The sequence below is a fragment of the Rutidosis leptorrhynchoides genome, unplaced genomic scaffold, assembly GCF_046630445.1.
Source record: "Rutidosis leptorrhynchoides isolate AG116_Rl617_1_P2 unplaced genomic scaffold, CSIRO_AGI_Rlap_v1 contig200, whole genome shotgun sequence".
In the NCBI taxonomy this organism is placed as follows: Eukaryota; Viridiplantae; Streptophyta; class Magnoliopsida; order Asterales; family Asteraceae; genus Rutidosis; species Rutidosis leptorrhynchoides.
Window position 1 is genome coordinate 11,658 of NW_027266449.1, and position 24,352 is coordinate 36,009.

At 33.9% G+C, this 24,352-nt stretch overlaps 4 protein-coding genes across 4 annotated transcripts; 1 reads left to right on the top strand and 3 right to left on the bottom strand.

Moving 5' to 3' along the window:
• Nucleotides 1-289: 289 nt before the first annotated feature.
• LOC139881818 (E3 ubiquitin-protein ligase RSL1-like) lies at nucleotides 290-1,081 on the bottom strand. The gene is made up of 2 exons (XM_071866224.1): nucleotides 535-1,081; nucleotides 290-453 (listed from the first exon to the last, which is right to left on the bottom strand). Exons 1-2 carry the CDS (start codon nucleotides 1,079-1,081, stop codon nucleotides 290-292), a joined length of 711 nt encoding a protein of 236 aa, XP_071722325.1.
• A 508-nt stretch (nucleotides 1,082-1,589) lies between these two features.
• LOC139881819 (E3 ubiquitin-protein ligase RSL1-like) lies at nucleotides 1,590-2,722 on the bottom strand. The gene is made up of 2 exons (XM_071866226.1): nucleotides 2,130-2,722; nucleotides 1,590-1,656 (listed from the first exon to the last, which is right to left on the bottom strand). Exons 1-2 carry the CDS (start codon nucleotides 2,720-2,722, stop codon nucleotides 1,590-1,592), a joined length of 660 nt encoding a protein of 219 aa, XP_071722327.1.
• Nucleotides 2,723-9,797: 7,075 nt separating this feature from the next.
• On the bottom strand, nucleotides 9,798-13,332 carry LOC139881829 (protein NLP9-like). The gene is given in 8 exon segments (XM_071866233.1): nucleotides 9,798-10,816; nucleotides 10,946-11,069; nucleotides 11,410-11,763; nucleotides 11,765-11,995; nucleotides 11,997-12,146; nucleotides 12,238-12,282; nucleotides 12,396-13,112; nucleotides 13,114-13,332. Coding segments are annotated over 8 exon segments (2,859 nt in total).
• An 8,324-nt stretch (nucleotides 13,333-21,656) lies between these two features.
• Nucleotides 21,657-22,166, top strand: LOC139881820 (uncharacterized). The gene is made up of 2 exons (XM_071866227.1): nucleotides 21,657-21,808; nucleotides 21,944-22,166. The coding sequence occupies exons 1-2, from the start codon at nucleotides 21,657-21,659 to the stop codon at nucleotides 22,164-22,166; spliced, it is 375 nt and encodes a 124-aa protein (XP_071722328.1).
• The last annotated feature ends 2,186 nt before the right edge of the window (nucleotides 22,167-24,352 follow it).

Consider the following 24,352-nt stretch of genomic DNA (forward strand, 5'->3'; position numbering starts at 1 on the left):
TTATAAGACAAATTATTAATTTATGATCACATCAGTTTTGTATTTCACACATTTCTTGCGATATGGCCATGTTCAATGGATCGAACCACCAGCCTTGCTAGAATATGATAAGAAAATTACTTTTTGCAATCACCATAGATCTAGAGTACAACAATAGCAAATATGATAAGAAAATTACTTTTTTACTTAGGAACAGTGAGGAAATTATTAAGAAAAGCCTTTCCAAGAGTAAAATGGAAAATGATGAATAAGATTATTAACATCAAAACAAAGAATAGGGTAACAGCAATCACATCTCCTTCCCTTTGCTGCTGCTGCTGGTTATCACCATCAACAACGCATGTCCTGTTCCGGTGCTCCGTGCTCCTCCGTCCACAGTGATAGCAAAAATATGTCTTGCATCTACACCATTAATAGAAGGAAGATAATAACTTTCTAAGTTAATCACGTTTACTAGACAAGATTAACATAATACAGAGTGCTTATAAGGAAAGAGAGAGATACAAAGGAACCTGCATTTGATCATAGCACAACCGCTGCGAAGCTCAACGCAACGGCCACAAGCAGGGCATCTCTTCCACTTCTTTATTTCCATTAGGGTTTCGAAAAGAGTGTCGTTTGGATCTCTATTCATTGCTTCATTCACTCTACACCTAAAACCAGGATGCCACTTATTTTTACATTGAAAGCAAAACAATTGCTTACAATTTGGACATTTTGATTCTTCCACATAGCCATCTCCACACTCTTCCAACACCACCTCCAAACATTCTCTATTGGGGCAATAGCATTTTTCAATACCCAACACAGAGTCCTCACAGAGAAGATCACACCATTTTGTGAATAGAGGTTTCGAAATCAAAGACTTGCAAGAGACGGCATCTAAATTGTGCTCACAGTTTAAGCCAGGGCATTCTATCTTGGCTATGTGCTCTGAAATCTTCACTTCTATGTATTTTGATACGCAATCTAGACAAAACTGATGTGAGCAGAGATTCCTGTTGCTAAATTTCCGATTTGTCGATGCCGGTTCAACGCAAATCTCACAAGTGAATTCTTGCAAAGAGTTTTTTCTCACCATTCTTGACTAGTGTGTGTAAATGTAAACCTCTCAAGGGGCTTCAAATGAGAAGATACAATGACGTGTTAGATGGTAGCTTCGTGGAAAATCATATAACGATTATGCATTTAAGAGATAGGTTATACATCAAAATCAAATTTCTAATTTTAGTAAAAAAGTAGCTCTGTAGGATTATATAGCTCCAAAGAAATAAAAGTACCTAAAGTACTGCAAAATGATAATAAGAGATATGCATATGCTAAATATATTTGTTTTCGTTTCATTATTTTTAATAGCAAGTCTTGATATCTAGTTACTTTTTGTGGTCCAAAGTCCAAACCAATATATGAACCACCCATCCTGGTGTAATTGAGCTTAGTGGGAAAGGGAAAGTGACTCCTAGCATATCCTAGCACGATTATTTATAATTGATCGAACCAAGTTCGGAAAGAACGTGATGTAATAATACCAGTTTACCCACGGTTTTATCGAGGACGTTCATTACCATAAAACTCCTCTAGTTAAAGTTTTAAGTATTGTAGAACACGAGTTCAATTTCCTCACCACTTGCACGTACAAAATTCAAACAAATGATTCTACAATTTCATGTTATCGATATTCAACTAGAATGGTTATATGCAAAGAAATGCACTTGTTGTCACTCAGTCTACAAGTTTGCTTAATAAAAAAAGTATACTATCATTTGGCAATCAAACCTTTGAATATCAATTTAGAGTATGTACACGAGAAGCCGATATGAAAATAAACAGGTTACTTTTTATGTTGGAAATGATAAAAGATGAAGAAAATAGACATAAAAATATTCATGAAAATTAAAAGTATGTAAAACAAAATCTCATCTACTTCCATTCCCCAATATCTCGGCAGCTGTACATGATTACGATGAGGGCATCCATTGTCATGCTCCGGGATCTTCTTTCCACAATCATAGCAAAACCGTGTCTTGCACCTACCATTAATTTATCAAAAGCAGGAAGAAGTAAATCATTGGTTTCTTAATTAATTTGCGAAAGAAGATGAACAATATATAGTTGAAATTATCTTATACCTGCATTGGACAATGTGACAGCCCCTAGTTCTCTCAATGCAATGGCCGCAAGCAGGACATGTCTTCCACTTTTTCCTCTCCATTAGGGTCCCGAAAAGAGTTTCATTTCGATTTCTATTCATCGCTTCACTCATTCCACACCGAAAACCATCATGCCACCCTTTCTTGCACTGAAAGCAAAAGAGCTCCTTACAACTCGGACACTTTGATTTCTTCACAATGCCTCTGCTACACTCATTCAACACAATTTCCAAACATTTTCTGTTGGGGCAGTAGCATTTCTCTGTACCCAACACATAATCCTCGCAGAGAAGATCACACCATTTCGCGAATAGAGGTTTCGAGATCAAAGACTCGCAAGAGACGGCATCTAAATTGTGCTCACAGTTTAAGCCAGGGCATACTATTTTGGGTGTGTGCTCTAAAATCTTCACTTCTATGTATTTCGACACGCAATCGAGACAAAAAGGGTGAGAGCAGAGATTTCTGTTATTAAATTTCTGAGTTGTTGAGGCAGGTTCAATGCAAATCTCACAAGTGAATTGTTGAGTACTTTGTGTAATATCTCTGGTTGGTTGCAAAATGTTTCCCATACTTTGTTTTCTACAGAGAATGAATTCAATTTTGAAGAACGAATGAAGCGTTAGAAGTTAGCTTCTTGGAAGACACATAGAATAAAAATATGATTCTATTGAGAGAAGAGGTTAAACATCAGAATCATTTACTATTTGGAGTAAAGAGTAGCTGTCCAGAATTTTATGGCACCGAAAAAAGAGTTGTCTAATTTTTCTGCCGAGTGATTATTACTGCAAAATGACATTTAGATTTGCGTGACAACCAAATAATTTGATTTTGTCAATAGCAAGTATTGAAATTATCCTGCCTTTTGTGGTCCAAACTTTATTAGGAGTGGTTTTCATTTTCTAATAAATACACCTCTCGGTAAAAAAAAAGTGTATGCACCCTAGCACATGCCCAATACAATTATTTACGAATTAATGAACCATATTCTTAAAGGAAGACAAGCAATCGTTCGAAAAAAGGTCGAGAAGTTTAAAAAATTTGTACCTTGAGGTACAAGTTTCATCCTCTGTTTTGGAGGCTATTCAGATAGCTTGGGATATAAATAAGCTATCACATTCACATGTAACTTGAGAGGAAAATTAGATATTTTTTCATTATTTTACAAGAGAAATAAAACAAATGTAAGGAAATTGGCAGGTTCAAGCCATAGATTTAATTAATTATCTAAATGTTATAAATATGTGTATCATATAATACCACAGCCACTGTAAGAGTGCCTTGTTCAGTACGTCAGAAGTACAAACTACAACTACAAACTAATTATGTTTATTTTCAGTCATTTTGGAAAACTGTATATAAACATAACAACTACATCGAACATGAATGGTACTGCTATTTATTTACAAGATAAATGTAAATATATAAAAGCTTGCATGACCTAGCCAACGCTTGAATTGAGCGAGAAAATGTAAGGCAATGGGATATTTTCAAAAGAAAAGTCAATTCGAAGAGAGAGCATATTTATCATCGCCCATGCAGTTCATTTAAGGTTTTTCTGTCATGTGATATTGTAAGGTAATCTTTTAAGTGTAAATGTAAAATTCCACAGTGAAAATGAGTCTAAAATAGAAGTTGTGCATGTAAAAATCCATCATCGATATCCCTCTCCCTTCATGATCTAGCTTTTATGGAGATTTAAACATTCATCTGTTAACATGGTTGTATCAAAAGTAGAAATTTCAAATGAACCCAATGAATGAATCAAATTGAATCATGTTATATGTTGGTGTGCATGAGAGGATTCTCCTTTGAGCTAGCTTTTGTGGGACTTAGACATTCATCTTTTTGTCATAATTAGTTCTTACATGTTTTTCTTTACATGTTAAAGCACATCGAGAGTTCAAATGTGGAGTCATTTCTATTAATGCAAAAGTTCAAATGTGGTGCAAGATCCACGGTTCATGTTGTATCAACCATATACGGCGGTAGTGGTCTCGAACATCTTGTGGTGCATGATCCAGCGTTCATGTTGTATCAAGCTTATATGGCAGTAGTGGTCTCAAACATCTCCTGGGTTCGGCTTCAAGAATGTCAAAATCAATTGTGAAGCCATTTTGCTCTTGGCACTCACACAGACCCTTACTCGTGCTTGTCAAGGAAGTGATGTCAACTGTTGTGGTTGTTCATACAACTATTACTCATAAGTTTTGCAAAATATATTATGCAGACATTGGTGCCCATTCAAAAAAATAAAGAACAGATGATGGCATTGGGAGTGGCTTCATGGTTGACGATGGCCTTGTTATGACTTGTCTTCATAACGTGAGTTGTCCGTACAATAGATTTACGGTGAGTTGTTTTCTTAAAAATATATGTAGACTTTATAAAATTTTCATTATATAACAAAAAATTATGCTTTTTTAAGGGAGGATGATATCAAAGAACAATTTCTATGACGGGAAGGAATGTACGACGGAAATCGTGCATAGTAAAAACAAGAGTCGGATCTCGCTATCCTGAAGATACCATCCAACAAAGATATTCCGTAGATGAATTTCTCCATGCCCAAGCCAAATTATGGTAGTGATTGGTCATCCACAACAAATCATGTTTACTCTTTCGGATGAAATAGTCCGGTAAAATGTTGATTTTCGTTTGAGGGTACAAGATGTGATTTTATATGTGTCACTATATATATATATATTACACTTTCAGTCATCCCGCTATAGGAAGGAGGAAGAATGTGATTGTAGTATGGGATGCTCGAAGAATATCTGCAGATTAGTTGTGAAATTGAAGAGGTAAATTAGTATGTTTATATTGTACTTTTCTATTTTTATTTTACTTTTTCTTAATAGTGTTTTGTTTTATATGTTGTTTATAGGGAAATTCTGGTTCGCCGGTCATCGATCGAAATGGAGAAATTTTTGGAAGGGTGTCGTTTTTTCACATCGATTATAAATTTGCCGTGTTTTGCGTACCTGTAGATGAACTTAGGAAGGAACTGGAGGATTTCAAGGTGTAAGGAAGCTTTGGATTTTTGAGGTAGTGTATTGTTGGACTCTCAACAACTTTAGGAAGAGTTTATGCTTGTAGATTATGTTTAGGTTCTTTAGGAGAGATAACAAACTTGTGATGTCAATATCATTTCTTCACTATCTCCACATTTATCCCTCTCAATTCATGAGCTAGCTTTTATGGTGATTTAAACATTCATCTTTTTAACATGTTATCAAAGCTGAACTTTCATATGAACTCAATGAATGAATCAAATTGAACCATGTTATATGTTGGTGTGCATGAGAGGGATTCTCCTTTGAGCTAGCTTTTGTGGGACTTAGACATTCATCTTTTTGTCGTGAGTTCTTACATGTTAAAAGTGTACTTACTTTAACATATTTACATAATGTCCAATACTATGGTTGTGGGTGCTAAGTGATTTATCAGAAAGGAGAACGTCTCTTCATTTCAACATCATATTAGAGTCCATCTCATAGGGCAATCCTCTGTGGACCGTGTTTCTATTTAGACAAATTGTGTGTTGAGATTTGCAACATTCCCTTAGACACTGCTAAAGTTAGGCTTCAGCTACCAAAATCTCTATTTAATTATTTGTGCATAATAGGATGTCATTTTCACCTAGGCTTGAGATGTATACATAATCTACAAAACATATTGTCACGATAGATTTTACTCAACTTTATATTTCTAACTAAAATCTAAAGTTAAGCAAAGTGTACTTATTGTATAAGTCGACTAGATATTGAATCCACAAAGGTAACGAATTAATAATAGATTAACAAGCGTCCCCAATCCGTTAGAATGATTATACTATTTTTGGGTTAAGTCGGTTATAAATGAGCATCGCTAAGGAATATAATTCATCATCATTATGAATATTAACCCAATATAAAAATTTTATGCAATATAATTGGTGCTGATCACTATATAACATTGTAATATAGCTACAATCTTTATTTTTCTTCATCATCCCTGCTATCTTTAAACATTGTTCTCCTATTTTCTTATTCATTGAAACTGATACTTAATTTCAAAAATAAAATAAAATTGTAACTGATACTTTCTTATTATATATATATATATATATGTGTGTGTAAAGATGATCCACAATTCTGAATTGGCATTATTGATTAATAATAATTATTGGGTGCTGGAGCTTCCCTAATTCCAGGTCTTAAATAATAACCAGTGATGACAGCCATACTAATAAGCTTTCTCATCTGATGGTTCCTCTCACCCATAGGATCATGAGTAAATGCAAATGATGAAATACAACCTCTCAATTGAAAAATTGATTGCTTCTCAACAATCACCATATTATGATATTGCCTTTCCTTGGAAAAATCATTGGCTTTAAAGAAGCTTTCGAGTGCCTGATCATATGCCGTCAAACATGTATTAAGGGCAGAGAGTGTTTGCGGGTTTCGTTCTCGTCGAACACGATAACCTACGTAATGCAAGTTGTTAGTTGCATTCTTCGTCGATTGATCTATCGCTATCCGGTTAAGAGCATCGAGACCTACTACTCCTGGTCCGATGTGTTGATGAAATACTTTGGAGCAAAATCCGAAATCTTCATTACTACGACATATAAAAGTGATTATTTGATCTGTATAGGGATTGCCTAAAACGTGACTAATTGGAAAGATGTGTGTAATAATTAGTAGTAAAGGTAGAAGAAGAATTACATTATAAGGCTGAAGTATAGCCATATGTTGGATGTGATGTTTCTTTTGGAGAAGAAAAATAAACTTTTTTTTTTTTTTTGTGTTATAGTGTGTAAATATATGCATATATATATATATATACACAGATCTCATTTCATTTCAATTTTTCGGTCAATATAAGTTTTTTTTTTTCTGTACAAAAAAAAAAAGTTTATTAAGAAGAAAGTAGCTATAAATATATATACATACATACAAATCAAAACTAGTCAAACTTTTTTTTTTTTCTTTTTATCTACAGTCTAGTCAAAAGTCAAAACTTAGTGCAACAAAAGTCTGTGCCAGTTTTGGACTTTTTTTTTATTTGATTTAATTTGAATAAAAAGTTACATTATCTTTATAAGATAAATATCTGCAAGTTAAATTTTATATTGGATAATAAAATATAAAAATTTCAATTATTTCTAGCTATTAATTGTGAAAGGAATGGTCTCTTGGCCTAATGATTATTGGGGTGGGCTTTTATCTTGGATGTCATGGGGTCGATTCTCCAATATCGCAATTCTCAGAATTGCTTGGATTGAGGGAGGATTGGCCCTCTTTATATAGTTCAAAACCGCTGAATAAAAAAAAAGCATAAGTATTCGTCCATATGGTGTAAGCTCTTAATGAGCCTACAACTCAGGAGGTGACATAAACTCTCAACAAGCGCACAACTCGGTAAGATCTTTTTATTTATTTATTTGAGGGTACCTCGGCGAGATCTTGACAAGCCTACAACTCGGAAAATTCATCATATTGACAACAAGCAGTATAATTTAAAAATAGTTAAGGAGGAGCATGTTTATGTTAGCCCAATTGTCTTAAGGAAAATTCTAATCTGCATGATGAAGAGACAAGGGTCGAAAATGATTAGGAAACTCAGGAAGGAGAAGACAGAACCAGGCTAGCATTAAATTCTAATCCTAGTTTAACTCCTATTCAAAATCCTACTCCTCCTGAATCTCAAATACAAAATAGAGATGATATAGCTCCTACCAAGTTTAAGGGGGCTATTAATTCGGAGGCTAGGGATTTGGAGGGAAGTGATCGAGCATTAATTATGGGAGCTCAAGGAATAATTTCAAATTTGCCCGGATTTCAGGAAAATAGGAATATAGAATCTGCAGAAAATCCGGATAAATGCTATCCCTGAAAATAACAAGAATCTGGATAACTTTTACAGTAATCTGGATAGCTTTTCCAGTAACCCGGATATCTATTCCTGTAACCCAGATATCTCAGTTGGTAATCTGGATAGTGGTAATCAGGATAGGTCTATTCTTGAAACACGAAATAAGGAAGTTTTGCAACATGACGTTCAAAGAACAGCTTTTCTTCCTAGTCCGATTGTAGTTCACAACCGTCTCACAATCTTCATCTTTACAAACCCTCCCAACTCAAAATTCCTCGCCAGGGCCACGACGTTGGAAACAAGCATCAAAGAGTGTGTATAAGTCAAGACAACTTCATGATATTGGAGGATTGAATGTTGGCAATTGTAAGGAGAACAACATGGAAATAATTCCTGAGGAATTAGCTAGTACAGGGTTACAAATTGAAATGGTATTAGAAACTTCGCTTGGAAAAGCTACGAAAATTTTGGAGAAATTCCTAGGAGCAGCAATTCCGAAAGTCAAACCTGGTAATTCTTAAAACATTGAAGCCATGATTATCATTTTGGTTTGGAATGCTAGAGGGACAAACGTACCTCCAAAAGTTCATATTTTCTTGTTGCAAGCAGTCCAGAGAAGACTACCTACACGCGATTGGCTTTTCATTTGGGGATTATAGCCTCTGATTTTGTTAATTGCCCTTTTTGCCAAGAGACCATGGAGTCGCTAGAAAACCTTTTTATGTTTCGCAAAGATTCTTGGTGCTTGTGGGGTCGATTCTTGAAATGGTGTGCAGTCTCTTATTGTATGCCGCGATGTTTTGCTGAATTCATGATAGGTTTGTTTTGTGGACGTGCACAGAAAGAATTTATTTGTGATATGGATAACTTGCTCTAGCTCGTTTCAGGATTTACTTCAATAGAGGGCGTGTGTTAAAATAAATTCAATCGTTTCTTATCTTACGAGCTTGTTTTTTTCAGAAGATGTTCTTAGGTTAGCTGATAACTGGAGAGGTCAAGATTCTATTCGATGCTTGCGCTAAAAGAAACCTCGAGTGTGTATTTTGCTGCTTTGTTACCGAGATAGGCTACAAGATAATCTAGTTTAGCCGTGGTTTTTGCATTATTCTTGATTTAGACTTGTATGCTTGTGGGTGCATGTACCCAGCAACAAGATTAATGATCTTTTCTATATAATTCGTCCATGTAGCTAAATTGTGAAGGACTTGCGCATTATAATGTAACTTTTTGAAAGAACAATTTATTAATTTTTTCAGAGAAATTTGTTCTTTCCCAACAGCATATAACATATAGTCGACACAACGAAGTAAAGAAAAACGACAAGAGGAGTGCCTTGTTCTTTACGTCAAGAGTACATTAATATAATTATCTCAAAATTACATTATATCATATCATACCACAAGAGGAGTGCCTTGTTCTTTACGTCAAAAGTACAAGCACTACAAACTACATCTACAGTAGCTAAATTACTTCTTATTTTTATTCATTTTGGACAACTACATCTAATTTCTCATACACTCATACTACTACCATATATTTACAGACACTATATATAACCTTTCGTGGCCTACCATTCCGAATGCTTTCTGTTTCCATCTTTCCGACCAAAACTCCAACCAATCATCTCTTGTCGTTTTAAGAGCATTGAAGAACACGAAGGACACGTTTCCTTTGGCCATCTTTCTTCCTCTCCAAGTCTCTCAGGAAACAAAATCAAAAGTGAAATCACAGAGGTTGACTCTGAAATTGACAGCTTTTTTTTTTCTGGGGATTTTTTTTTTTTTTCTAAGAGCCAACAGACAAAAAACAATTGCTGCCACTAGAGCTACCTAGAGCACAAGGCACATCACGGACAAGAAACTTCATGCTACGTTTTCCAACAAATTCCATAATCTCAAGACACTCTTGCAAATCTGAGTCGCTCACCAGCATCACCCATTCGTCTTCATCATCGAGATACTTTAGTTGGAATGTCCCATTCGTTAACTTAAACCTGTTTGCAACTTCTTCGTAAAGTCGGAAACATCCACCAGATGGATGAAGCTTAAAGCAAATGACGTCATCTTTGTACATAGCCTTCACAGTTATCTTAGATTTGCTGGAAAGTCTTGCCTTCAATTTCGAATCCTTCTTGTCATCAAAGCTCTGGGAGCTTGATGACGTGTCATTATTCATCGATCCAGAGCCATTTGAGGAATCAGTCATGCTTGACATGGCAGGTTGGTTATGTTCAACAATCCCTTCCTCGCACTCAATTCCCATATCTATCTCGTCTTCTCCACCAGCCAAAAAATGGGTTTCGGAAATCCCTAGTTTTGACTTGCCAAAGAAGGTACCAGGAGATGTAGTTTCAGGATAAAACCAAGTGATATTGCCAAATTCCTTCGTTTTCGAGCCTTCACCGGATCTCTTCAACTCTCCATCAAAGATACTTGGAATTAATAGATCTCTCAATGGTTCAGCTTGGTTTCCACTCAAAAATTTATCTTCCAATTTGATAATTGGATTTTCATTGTCATCCTTACAAGCTGATGGTGGGACCATTGCTGCATCATTAAGGTCTGATAGTTGGTTTATATCAGTGAGGCAAAGACTTTTCCTGGAATCATATTCTTGGACGATTGAGCCAGCAGCCACGAATTCCCCTGTGGTTGGGTCAAACTTCAAACCGCCTTCCACTCCCTGGACAGAGTCGAGCACGGTTTGTATTTTCCGTAAAGAACGGTTAACCTTATTAATCTTCCGGGATGGCCATCTTGAGATCCCATGTTGTCTGCATATCCTTTTCAGCGTTGTAGGACAAACTAAAAAATAGAAAAAAATAAATAAATACATTATGGATTATGGATTATTGTCTTCGGACATGACTGAATAAAGATTTCGCAACAACATTTCAATAGCAAGCAGACGTCTGTGTCAAAAAGTTGTCTTACCACCAATGGATTTTGCAGCATCCTTAAGACTGCCAGAAAAATATTGCTGGAGAACGCTCAGGCTCACATTTTTCTCAGCTGTACTTCTTTTCTTCTCTGGTTGCCTTTTTGACCCACCGATAACCTACAACGATTTTGAATAATAGACACAGGTCAATTCACAGGCTTCATTGATACATTCTAAGAGCTTCAAAATATTAAAAGGACTACAAGAGTTTGTGGAAAATGAAACTTCTTGCTTATAAGAACACTCTCCTACAAAATGGATATCAGTATGTCACATCAGAATTTCATTTTGTAATAGCAGATACTGGCCAAGGAAACCTCATGTCGGACAATAGTGTAAGTTGAAAAAGAAATAGGTAATGTTGGAAAATTAGTCATGACAGGAGAAATCAGTACACTTCAAGTTTGAGAAGAACGTAACAAATCCATTATATCATACAAGCACTAAGAAACATTACCTTTTCAGGAGGAACATGTCCTTCCCTTTCACCATCTTTCGAGTTACACGCATTCAACGACATGTCGATAGTGCTCAACTCACTCCCAATCATTTCAGAACTCCTAGATGTACCAACTCGAGAAACACTTCCTTTTCGACTTCCAACATTAGAGTCTACACCAGCTAAGTCAGCATCCGAGACAGTTCTCAAGCTCCTACATATTCTCTGCATCGTACCAGAGAGATTGTTCAACAAGAGTTGCTGCTCTGTACTTCCTTTCATATTGACTGGTAGAAAGAACTCTAATATATAATCATCGCCATCAGTATAAGTACTTGTAAGCCTGATTGCAACAGCAGCATTAAGACCAAAACTTTCGTGCATGATGGACAAGTGGGTACTCAGAAATATCATATGTCTTAACATCAGCAAAGAAAAAAGGATGGTTTGATTGCAATGCTTTGCCAGCTACACCTTGCCCTTCCTCCATATAATGATCTACACATGCATGAACAAACCCTTCCATTTGTTTATCATTCACATAACAAGCAGACTTCTCGATGCATAGAACAGATTTGCCTAGTGAATTAGAAGTACACGCTCTAGAAACAGATTTTTAAGGGTTCGTCACCAGTTCCATCATCATAATTACATGGAATCCAAGTTAGGGCTAGAGGCAGTCTATGTGCATGACACACAGCTCTTAACACATTTGATATCTCAGCTAAGGCAGCTCTTTGATTACTCGATAGGGCCTGTGAAATAATAAACAGTTCTTAGAATTGAAAGAAAAATTTAGACAACTAAGACACTATCAAAAAAAGGTTGAGAACTGTTACAAAATACCTGAGGAAGTAGTCGAGAAGGTGCAGTGCACCTTAAATTCACAGCCTGCAAAGAGTTATGAATATATGTTACAAATATATATATACATATAATTACTAACAAATCGTATGCTTGAAAGAAGAAGACAATATTTATATGTAAATGCAAGGATAGCTAACCTGGAGTGAACGGCAAACATTCTCCATTTCTTGATCGAAATTGAGCTTCTCCTTCACATAGACAAGTTCCAGAACAGCACAACAGGAGATGTCATTCGGTTCAAAGATTGGCAAAGCAATAGAACCACGGACTTCATGATCAGCTGCATGCTTCCCTCGCAAGTATTCAGCCATGCTGTAATAAAGTACATTTGATGTCCACTCTGGAACCTTGGAGACGAACACACGACCAGGAAGCCCTAGAGGAAGACCTGTCTTAGCTTCCGCCGGGAAAGTAAATGTTCTAGAAATTTCCCGATATCCAGCTAGTATCTGGTCAAGTAAGTAGGGCTGCTCACAAGTGGTCAAAAAATATTGATCTCCTTGCTTCATTGGAACCCAAACTTGCGCCAAAATACCCACTCCTGAAGACTCTTTAAATAAAGCCAGAGCTCTGAGCATCTTTTCATCAAGTGACAAACAGGGTGGCCTGACAATCAGGTTATTTCTCGTCTCCGGAAAGTTGTTCTGCAAATAATCAGCATCATCTTTAGCACCAAAATCATTCGCATTTTCAGGAGCTAATGGATAACCGGAGCGGTTATCGGACGTCTGGAACGTTGATTTGTCACAACCATTGTAAGAACTCACAGAATGATTCAGACAACTGGAAAGAGGAAGGGAACTGTTTTCTGGGAAGTTTATTGTCTCAAGAGATGGATGGGACACTGACTGAAAAAGCCGACTGACCGTAGGAGGCAAGCATCTGGTCTGCCATTGCCGGGCTGCTACACCATCCAGCATAAGAGTCAAAATTCAACAGCTCCGAGAAATTGAACGGATCTTCGGAAATAAAGTTTCTTGTACCACTGTCCAATGATGCCATATTCTCGGTCTGCTTGCTTGGAGGAGCACAGTGACTAATCCCCTTTTCTCTAGACGAAAAGGGGTGTTCCATTTTGTTTACAAAGAAAGAAAAAAAAAGAGACAGAGACGAACAAACAAAGTAAAACACCTCACCCAACCCAACCAAAGAAAAGCAAGTGTTAGAGAACCAAGAGGAAACTTCCACTCAAATCAATCCTTTCCTCTCTAGTAAATTCTTCAACACGAGAACTGATACCCCCGGATTTTGCCATCCAGTAGAGCACACTATGCTCAGATTTCGACTCCAGCCCTATAAAACAGGGAGATTTCAGAGCTCAGACAACAAAAAATCATTCAGATAAACAACCTTAATTTACCCAAAAAGCAAAGTCACACTTCCCTTTTAAAGGAACCGACGATTCAATGTGATAACGGAGTATACGTTAAACTCTAAATACAAATAACGGCCTTTTATCAGAAAATATAAGCAAGAAAACTCAAAGCTGACCTCAAACGATGACGAAAGCCCGACTTTGCTGTCCCCGAAGCCGGCGTAAATCACTGCAACAAAAATGTGTACAACTCAATTCAATTAATGATAACAAAACAAACGAAAAATCTAGATTCATCCTCAAAACACAAAGATATTATACATGTCTACCTACAACCAATTAATAATAACGTATATAAATACCTTTCCATCATTCAATGCTACAGATTGTAAGAACAAGCTAAAATTCGACCAAAAACAGGAACTAAAACATATGACGCTTAGCTCATAGACTCTAGGACAAAAGTGGGTAAGTTCATAAATGGACAAAAACAGGATTTGGATGCACAAAATTGAGATGAAATTCACATGAAATTCAAAACCCCAAATGAAATTCATAAGACACCAAATCATAAAAAAAAAACGATCTTGATATCAAACTCTGCCAAAACAAATCCGACGGCATGAATTTTATATATATGTTAAGAGAGAGAGAGAGAGAGTATGAAAGACTTACTATTAAAGGAAACTTTATAGATTGGGTCTTTGCTCATCTATCTATCAGATATATATACTTATATTAACAGAGAGAATTGATTTTACTAAAAATAGAGAGATCAAATGTTGAGCTAAAAAGGATTCTGTTTAAGCTTTTAAAAAATCTACAGTTTGTGTACAGAAAGAAAAGAACAGAGCTTTTTTTGGTCAGACAGAACAAACAATTGAGGTCGGTTTTCTTACATGAAGCTACTTGCAAAGCAAAAATTTGTTGTAATTTTGCTAATCTGCCCTTGGAAAATGTGTTGTTTGACTATCTTGTCCTTTTGTATGATAATCATGTGAAGACATGCAGAACTTTTATCTCGAATACCATTTCCATCCTTGGGCTTTTCGACTACCACCTTTACCTGTCGTGTAATTAAAATTGCGAAAATAAATAATGATACGAAAAATTATATACATCTGTAGTTATTTTCTTATTCTAAATATTTATACAAATATAATAATAATTATTGAAATCAATATAAGTATAAGATTAAAAAAATAACTCAAAGATACTATTTCCATCTCAAAATAGATACAAATTTTTTAATATAAATTATATATAAAAATTTATATTTATTTGGAGACGAAGATAGTATATGATTTTATAAAACGATATTCGAAATAAATCAAAATAAATTTTATGTGACAGTGGACCTGTAAAAATAACATGTTTACGGTAAGGAAAAAGTTGCTAGCTACGAAGAGAATTTATATCCCACAAAATTTCTTTTGTTTTCGGTTGATAAGATTTCAATATATCTCGTCAATTTTTTTGGCAGAGAGAATCGTCCCCATCATGAATGGAGTAAAAATTCTTATTATAATCAGGATAAGTTGATCAAGTATTTATCAAAATGGATTTTCATTCCAAAAATCGAGATCGATTTTATCATAATTCTTAAAATTGTTTTGATTAGAAAAGATTAAATTTTTTGTATAATAAAAAATCGTTGAATAAAAAAAATTGTTATTTATTTATTTTGAAGATTTAGATACATACTTTCTAACAGTATTACAGTGGTTATCAAAAACAGTATTATTTAAGAATACTAATGAAATTTCTTTTCTTTTCCGATGTCATACAAATGATATCTTGAATCTTTGATAGTGTAATTTTCATGTGTTGTGACGTGAAATAACATTTATATGTCTAAGCTATGTTTAGAAGCTTTGAACTAGACGAGAAGAGGATGTAGACCATAAAATTTATATGTGATGAAAATACTCGACATTTTTATACGATGACGTGTTAAATGAGAATGTATATATCCGAGCTCCTTTTTTCATATAACCTATTTATAGTCTGAATTTGGATGATGTTCTCTACAGTTTGTATAGCTTAGAATACTGTTAAAAAATCATTTTGAGATCAGTATTATTTGCACATTGAAACTCGATCACATTAATAAAATTTTAACCGATTTTTATATAAAAAAATGTAATTTTCTAAATAATAATGTGTGAAAAATTCAGTGTTAGGTGCACATTGAAATTCGATCACATTAATAAAATTTTAACCGATTTTTATATAAGAAAATGTAATTTTCTAAATAACAACGTGTGAAAATTTGTGTATTAGAGAATGTTTGGGGTATGTTAGGATGTTTCGTTCGTCCATTAATTTTCTGCAAGTATATACCATAAGCAAATACTTTATAACGCTATTTTTAGCTAAGCCAAGATTATCTTAAATAAAAATTGTTTTAGATATTATTATCCTTTTAAAGAATTAAACTCAAAAGAAAAATTTACAGAATCATAATAAAAAAAAGTAAACCAACAGATTAGTGAGCTTAATTATCTACCTTAAATGTATTAATAACATTAAATTTGAGCTATTGAAAAGAGTATGTCATCCTCTTTCTTGCCAAAGCTGATGAAAGAAAAGAACAAAGTCAAGTACGTACTTTTCTAATTGTAAGGTGTTAAAATAAAAAAGTCCGTTATAATTAACCATTAATTATTTCTTAATTATGTAGCATTTTCTCAATCAATATTTTATAAAATATTTATCAGTCAACCTACAAAAAAGAATATATTTAAATTCGGTGCTTTAACTTTTCCGCTATGAATACTCATGTTATGGTGATATCATTTGATAGTAAAAGTTAAATCAACTTGTCATTAACTAGAAAAAAAAACAACTTGCGATTTTGATTGACGGCTTAAGCTAAACTGTTAGGCTTTAATTCAAAATGTTATTGGAGGACCATATAGTTTAAGTCGAAAGATATAATATAATGTTTTATTTTAACCCCAAATATTAGGGTTTCTATTAGATTGCACATTTCTTAGTTCCATAATTAATAACCCTTACTCAACTAATTTTATGAAATAATATAAGATCATCCTTTTCTGTCAACCTTTTCACTTAGTTAACAATTATCATAACCATTAACTTTGTACAAATACTATTTTCTCTTTATAATTATACTATTATTAATCATGTTTTATATGAACTTAAAAATATAAATATATATTTTGATAAGAAGAGAATTTTTTTTTATTAAAATATTAATACATCATATTATATTTTTAGAATCGACTTGAATCAATTTATGAGATACCTTTAATACGATTCTACTCGAATATTTTAATATCGATAAATAATCGTTTCTTCCTTTATAAAAAATTTATGAGATACCTTAAAGAGTTTTTGTCTGTTAATTATAATGAGAGCAAACTTTTGGCATTCCAAGAATTGATTCCGTAATATTGTGGTCCCTCCAAGTGGATTAAATGTTCACATGTAGATTGGTAAATTGGCGGTGTATGAAATCGTATATACTTGCCTGTTTCTGGGGATCTCACTGGGAAAAATAAAAAATCAGCTAACGACGATGTAGATATTTATTCAATTCAATTACTATAAAATTGTAACATACTTCATTAAGCACGACTCACATGGATATGCATGGTCCAAAATATACAAAACTATTTCTTGATTACCATGCCAATTCAAGCTATATATAGATTACGAAATGAAATATCTCGCATAAAAAACCTATTGTTGGCTCAGAGAGTGGTATCTTTTTTAATATATAAAGAAAAAAAAATTATTAATAATTAAAATATGATCGTGGACTCGTGACATTTATTGATAATCTATAAATAAAATCTCTAATTCATTTGAAGTAAAATTGTAAATATTAAATATCGTCCATAATTTAATTATCGGTGAAAATAGTAGAAAGTGGTATGTTAAGAAGTCGTTGACATAATTTTTATGTAATGATGTGCATTAATTATTATTTTGTCAAAATATCTTATAGATAATAAAGAGATTTTTTTCAATTTGTTTCAATTACAATTTAATTGTAAATTTTATTGTCAAATTAACATTCGATACATGACGTTTTAATTAGAAATTAAGTTTGAGTTGAATTAGGAATCAACACACAATAAAATAATTATAATATGATGTATACTATAGAATAATTAAGGATCAATTCTTATTATAATTATATTTTAATTGGTGAATTAGGCACCAAATCCGATTCCGACGCATGAATGTATCAAACATATATAAAGCTTAGTCATTAGAAATGGTTATAAGCCAACTAATCAGATTCAGGTTTAACGAAAAAAAAGTGTACAGTTTGAACCATTTATTATAAAATTGTTAATTTTGTCCCATCTTTCATAAAAAACTATCAGTGGTCCTTATCCTTTAAATTTAATATGTCAAAATTAAATCACAAACTCTAAATAAAAGAAATTGCAAAACCTAATTTTGGTGCGATTTCATAATCTATAAAGCTAGGTTTGGTAGTTTTAATTGATAATAAATTTTTCCTTTTTTATTTTATTTTAATCGTTGAATTTGGTTCAAATCTATAAAGCTAGGTTTGGTAGTTTTAATTGATAATAAATTTTTTCTTTTTTATTTTATTTTAATTGATGAATTAAGAATTAAATTCGATTCTTGACAAAAAAGAAGTTGTATATATATTGAACTAGTATTTCTAATTATAAGAGATTTTTATTTTTTATTTTTTTTATTTTATGAGTGTATATATATAGCTATATCCACCGTACTAAATTCACATCCGTACGAACAAAAATTTTCGATACAATTTTCTTTTGCTAAGCTAGCTTTATTTTATTTCAAAAAAAAGCTTCGAATAAGGGTTTTTTTTACTCATCAATACAACTATTAATTAATTAGAAGCTTTGTTTTGTTTTTGTTTTGATCGATGATTTTTTTTTTTAATTAGTAGAAGTTTTGTTTTGGTTTTATAGTGATCGATTTTTTTCCCAACCACAATAACATTCTATTGTTGTGTAATCGACGAAATTATATTGAAATAATTATCTTTTCAATCTTTTGATTATAGATCGTTTTATTGTAGGATGGTTCAAAATATTCTCAAATCGATGATGTTTGTCCCGGACGTATTGATTGGAAGATTAAGGCTTGCGTCTTAAATCTTTGGACAATACCAAATTTCCGTTATCGTATAGGAGATGGAAGTATAGAGATGATTTTGCTTGATGATAAGATTTTTTTTATCCTTAGAATATTTATGATGTTGAATTTTTTGGTTTTTAATGTATCTAATAAATTTGTTTTTTATATATTTTATTGTGTGTAGCATGGCCGCATTCAAGCAACAATAAAAAAAGATCTTCTTGCAATATATAGACAACAAATAAGTGAAGGAGAAATATATAGCTTCCAAAAAAATTCCGTCTCTGAACCTACCAACAAACTTAAAACTACTAAAAATCAATACAAATTGTTCTTCTTGAAAGATACCATAGTCGAAAAGATTTCGGATGAAGGGTTTTCAAAATTTGCTTTTTATTTTGTGAGCTTTGATTCAATTTTAAATAAGGAGAATGAATCGTTTTATATTTGGTAAGTTTACGTTTTAACTTTTATATTTAGTTTTCCTTGTTTTTTTTTGTTATAATCGTATAAATATCTTAAAAATACAGATGTTATTGGACATGTCGTGGAAAATGAAAAAGTAAGGGAAATAGTCAAGCCAAACAAGACAATAAAATTGCTTACCTTTGCTCTAGAGGATTTTGAGTAAGTTGTTTTTTTTTATCATTATTCATGTTATAAATTTAATTATGCCATTAATCTAATTTTATTTTATTTATTATGGTTTTTTATTTAAATGCTTATTTTTCTCCTATGTTCAAGGAAAAAGAGGATTAATTGCACTTTGTGGGATGCTTTTGCTGAGAAATTAAATGAAGCCTTATTGGATGCTACAACTTTAAAGAATCAATAGTTGTTATTTTACAATCGGCTGTTATGAATACTTTTAATAACAAGTTAATCAATTTTCTATATTAATTTTTTTAAAATCTCATAATATTATGTATACCATAATAAATTTTAAATAATTTTAAATTGCAGAAATTCTTGAAATAAGTAATAATTTTCAAGGAGCAAAGATCTTCGTCAACCCAAATCTATCTGAAGATGTCTAATATAGCCAAAAGTAATTATTTTATACTATATATTGATTTTAATTTACACTAGATATTTTTTTACGATTTTACTTACTGATTTTATGGTGTATTGTAGACTTAATGATATAGGCTCCTACGCATAAATTATAACTCAACTACCGGGACCAGTTTCACTGTCGGATGAATTCCTCCTTACGAAAAGAATCACAGTTAAAGAAGTTTCTATATCTCCAGAGGTAATAATAATTTCATAGTCTTAATTAGTAGTTATTTTATTTGGAGAATTTATTAATAATCAAATCTATCAAGAAAAGTAAAATATTCAAAATTCCATTGCATGTGGGACTTTTTACAATGCGTGCACGAATAATAGAAGTCGAGTCCATTGAGAACTAGTATTATGAAGGATGTACCATGTGCAATAAAAATGTTGAAAATAATGGGCCAAAATGGTGGTGTCCAAAGTGTCAAGACCTGGTGACCGCTGAGCCAAAATAAGATATCGAAAATCCATATTCGTAAATTCATCCGTTTATGCTAATAGTAATGTTATTTTTTTAGCCTTATATTTTTTTATGCTTATTGATCCTTATATTAATTATTGGTGATATAATTTATTGAGCCTTATATCCTGGGCAGATGTAAGCTTTAATTAATTGGTTATATTACTGACTTTGAACTATATCACCAAATTTAAGGGCAAAACGATATAAATTTAACAGCATTTATCGAATAAATGGTTAAAGTCAGTTTCACTGCAATTTTACTACATGGGCTCTAAATAAAGTGCCAATTATGATCCGCTAATGCATATTCCAATACAAGTCAGTTATTTATTATGGTTTTTTTTTTCACATTTAAGATGCAAGTGAGAGTCCGTGATCGTACTGGAACAACATCATTAATGCTATTTGATCTGATGGTGAAATTGTTGATCGGCAAATCTGCAACGGACCTTATAAATCCATCAAACAAGGTAGAAAATAATTTGAGCTTATATTTATGTTTGTATTTAAACTGTTTGTAAACCATCTTATCACTTTTCTGATCATCATTAGAAAAAATGAAATCAAAACCTCTTAGGTGACTTTGAGGCAATTGCCGACAAGGAGTTGTTATTCAAATTTGAAATTATCGAGGAGGATCTATTCTCGGATTAGGATGTAACTTACACCGTTAAACGAGTGACATCAGACGAGGGTCTCATTAAACAGTTCAAGGATAAACACTTCACTCGAGTAAAATTTTTCACATTTACCTTACACATATATAATATTATAGTTGGGGCTCCCTTATTTATCACCCGTATTTTTAAAAAAAAAGCTTGAATTTTTTTTTCCTTCTAAACTTCTGAGAAAGAAGAAGAAGAAGAAGACGTCGATACGGATTTGGAGGTATAAACACTATCGATTGAATCTTTAGTTATAAGCCGCTTTTTCATTCCTAAAATATACACATATATAATGAACTTAATTTTTAAAAATTGGTATGGTAGGATACCGATCGAGAAGACAGCGACATGATTCCGACAACTGACAAATCCAACATAAGAAAAAGAGCAATGTATATTTCATCTGATGACGAGGATGATACGGGAAAAAAACCAAGCAAAGTCTGCCCCGAATTGGTTAGAGTTGAAGTTGAGAAAGAAGATTAGCCTCATCAATATTATTTGTGTTCTTCTTATTATAATAAATTATTACTACTACTATTTGATCGTGAATATTTGGTTTCTTTGTTATAGATTTGCAGCAGAGCGATAAAGAGTTGAAAATTTATGCCCTAACAGAGATCGAGAGACTCCTACAAAGTAATAATTGGAGCCTGGCCGATTTTAAGACAATGTCGTTTCCGGATACATCTTTTCTCGAGCGAACGCAGAACAGATTAAAATCTTCGACGAGAAAAATTATGATGGGGAAGCATTAAAGACGTAACACGATGACCTTATGGGGAAACTGATAGAAGAGCAGAAGAGAGCGTACGATAAGATCGCAGCGGCCGCTGAAAGCGATAGAGGAGGAGTCTACTTCGTCTATGGTTATGGTGGGACGGGAAAAACTTTTCTATGGAGATCTCTTGCGGCTGCTTTTAGGTCCAAGTGAGAGATTGTTTTGACGGTAGCTTCGTGTGGGATAGCAGCCCTGCTCCTGTCAGGTGGTAGGACTGCGCACTCGAGATTCGCGATACCTATAAATGTCCATGAGGGATCGACTTGCAACATTTCTCAAGGTAGCCCGCTGGCTGAACTGATAGTTAAGGTGAAGCTCATAATCTGGGATGAAGCTCATATGACACATAAGCACTGCTTCGAGGCTGTCGACAGAACTCTGTGGGACTTGATGAGATTCAAGCGCGCCGACAGTCTGAGAAAGCCCTTTGGAGGAAGACGATCGTTTTTGGAGGAGATTTCAGGTAGATTCTACATGTGGTTCCAAGGGGTTCGAGGCACGAAATAGTCGACGCGGCGATAAATTCATCTTATCTCTGGAAGTCTTGCGAGATACTTAAGCTCACGAAGAACATGAGGGTACAGTCGGGGCCTTTAGAATCCGAGGTCGAGAAAGCGAAAAGGTTCAAGGATTGGGTACTCGCGATTGGCGACGGGAGATCGAAAAGGCCGAGTGGAGGGAAAATGGACGTCGAGATTCCGGAGGAGTTTGTGGTGGACGGTTCGGATGATCATGTTGCATCTTTGGTGGATGCGGTATATCCGTCGATTCTGGATAATATGGCCGACGACAGGTATCTGCAGGACCGTGTTATCTTAGCTCCGACGAATGACATTGTAGTCGATGTGAACGAATACATGCTATCTAAAATATCGAGAGAAACGAAGACGTATCTGAGCCTCGATGGACCTTGCACGTCGGAGGGGATGGTAGAGAGGCACGAACTGAAGCTAAAAGTTGGAGTTTCGGTGATGCTGTTGAGAAACATAGACCAATCGGCGAGATTGTGCAATGGGACGAGGCTTATGGTGAGGCGATTGGGAGACCATGTCATCGAGGGAAATATAATGATCGGAAGTCACGCCGGGGAGAGGGTCTTTATTCCGAGGTTGACGCTACAGCCGTCTGACAAGACGCTTCCCTTCCTTTTCCAGCGCAAGCAGTTCCTGCTGGGATTTCGTTCGCGATGACGATCAATAACAACCCAAGGACAGTCGCTCAGGCACGTGGGGTTGTATCTGCCGAGTCCAGTGTTCTCCCATGGACAGCTCTATGTTGCGATCTCGAGGGTCACGGGCTGCGGGGGGCTTAAGATGTTGATTTGTGACGAGGAGGGAGCCGTGACGGGAAAGACAGTGAATGTGGTATTCGAAGAAGTATTCAGGAATTTGAGATGACCCGTGTTCATTTAGATAGTTTTTTTTTTAGGCATTTCATTTTTAAATTTGGATAGATTTAATGCTCATTTGGATAGTCTTACTTAAACATTCATTTTTATATTTATATTTTGATGATTATCGAACTTCTAAAATATAAATTATGATATGATGATTATATATAACATACATTTAAATATTTCTAAAAAAGAAATGTCTTCCCGTCCAACGGACGGATCCTGACTAGTAATTATCAAAGCCAAACACTTTTTTAATTGAATTGTCCAAAATTAGGCCAATTCCGTATTACCATAGTCATGCTATCGTGTTTAGCATTGTAGGAAAAAAAAATTGCCCACCAAATTTAAATATTATACTAATCCCTTCTTCCGAAAATAAATATCACCTACTTTATTTTAGTATCTAGCTAGACAAAATACTCCACTATTCGTATTTTTTTTAAAAATTTTATGTCTCCTCAAGTATTTTCATGATCGATAATCTTGAAAGTAATTTTTCGTTTCATCTATTAGCGTATGAAGTGGTGATAATCTTGATAAAAAATAAATTGAGGGATATGGTAAAAAAATTAGCTGATGAATTAATCAAATATATAAAAAAATTAAACCTCCAAAAGTTTTTTTTTTAAGTAAAACCTCCGAAAGTAATATTTTCTCTAAAAGAGATTTTGATATCTGAGTTTGTCCCTTCCATTGTTTTGTTTCACATCATGATCAAGTCATCAAGTCCAGCTGGCTAACTTTTTTTTTTTTTTATATGTATATAGAACAGCTAGCTAATTTTAGTTAATCAAGTACATTATAGTATTATTATTCTAAACAAACGGTGATGTAGTCATGATTCGTGAGAGTATTTTACGACCGTCGAATGTGATTCTTGTCGAAGATTCAGATTCTGATCGAGATTCTCAAATTGAAATTAAATAATCAGATATTTCCAATAATAGTAGTAATTTAAATTATTAATCATTCAAAGTTTTCTTTTTCCTACTTTTACCTTTTATATACTATCAGTGGTCCAACAATATCCAGCTGAGAGTATAAATCATGGGATAGTTACACCATAGCCCCTTGAGTTATACCTAAAATTACATCTGGCCACTTAAAGAATTAAACTTGACATCTGATCAGTTAAACTATGCTCGGTGTAACATTTACGTCCAAGACGCTACGGAATGATGGCGTGGCACGACCAGCTTCGCTAACCATCCAAACGGCGCCAATGACCAAAAAGGGATCCATGCGTGTATAAAACAGAACAAGTGGACCAAATCGTTAATAAAGGAAAACCACATAT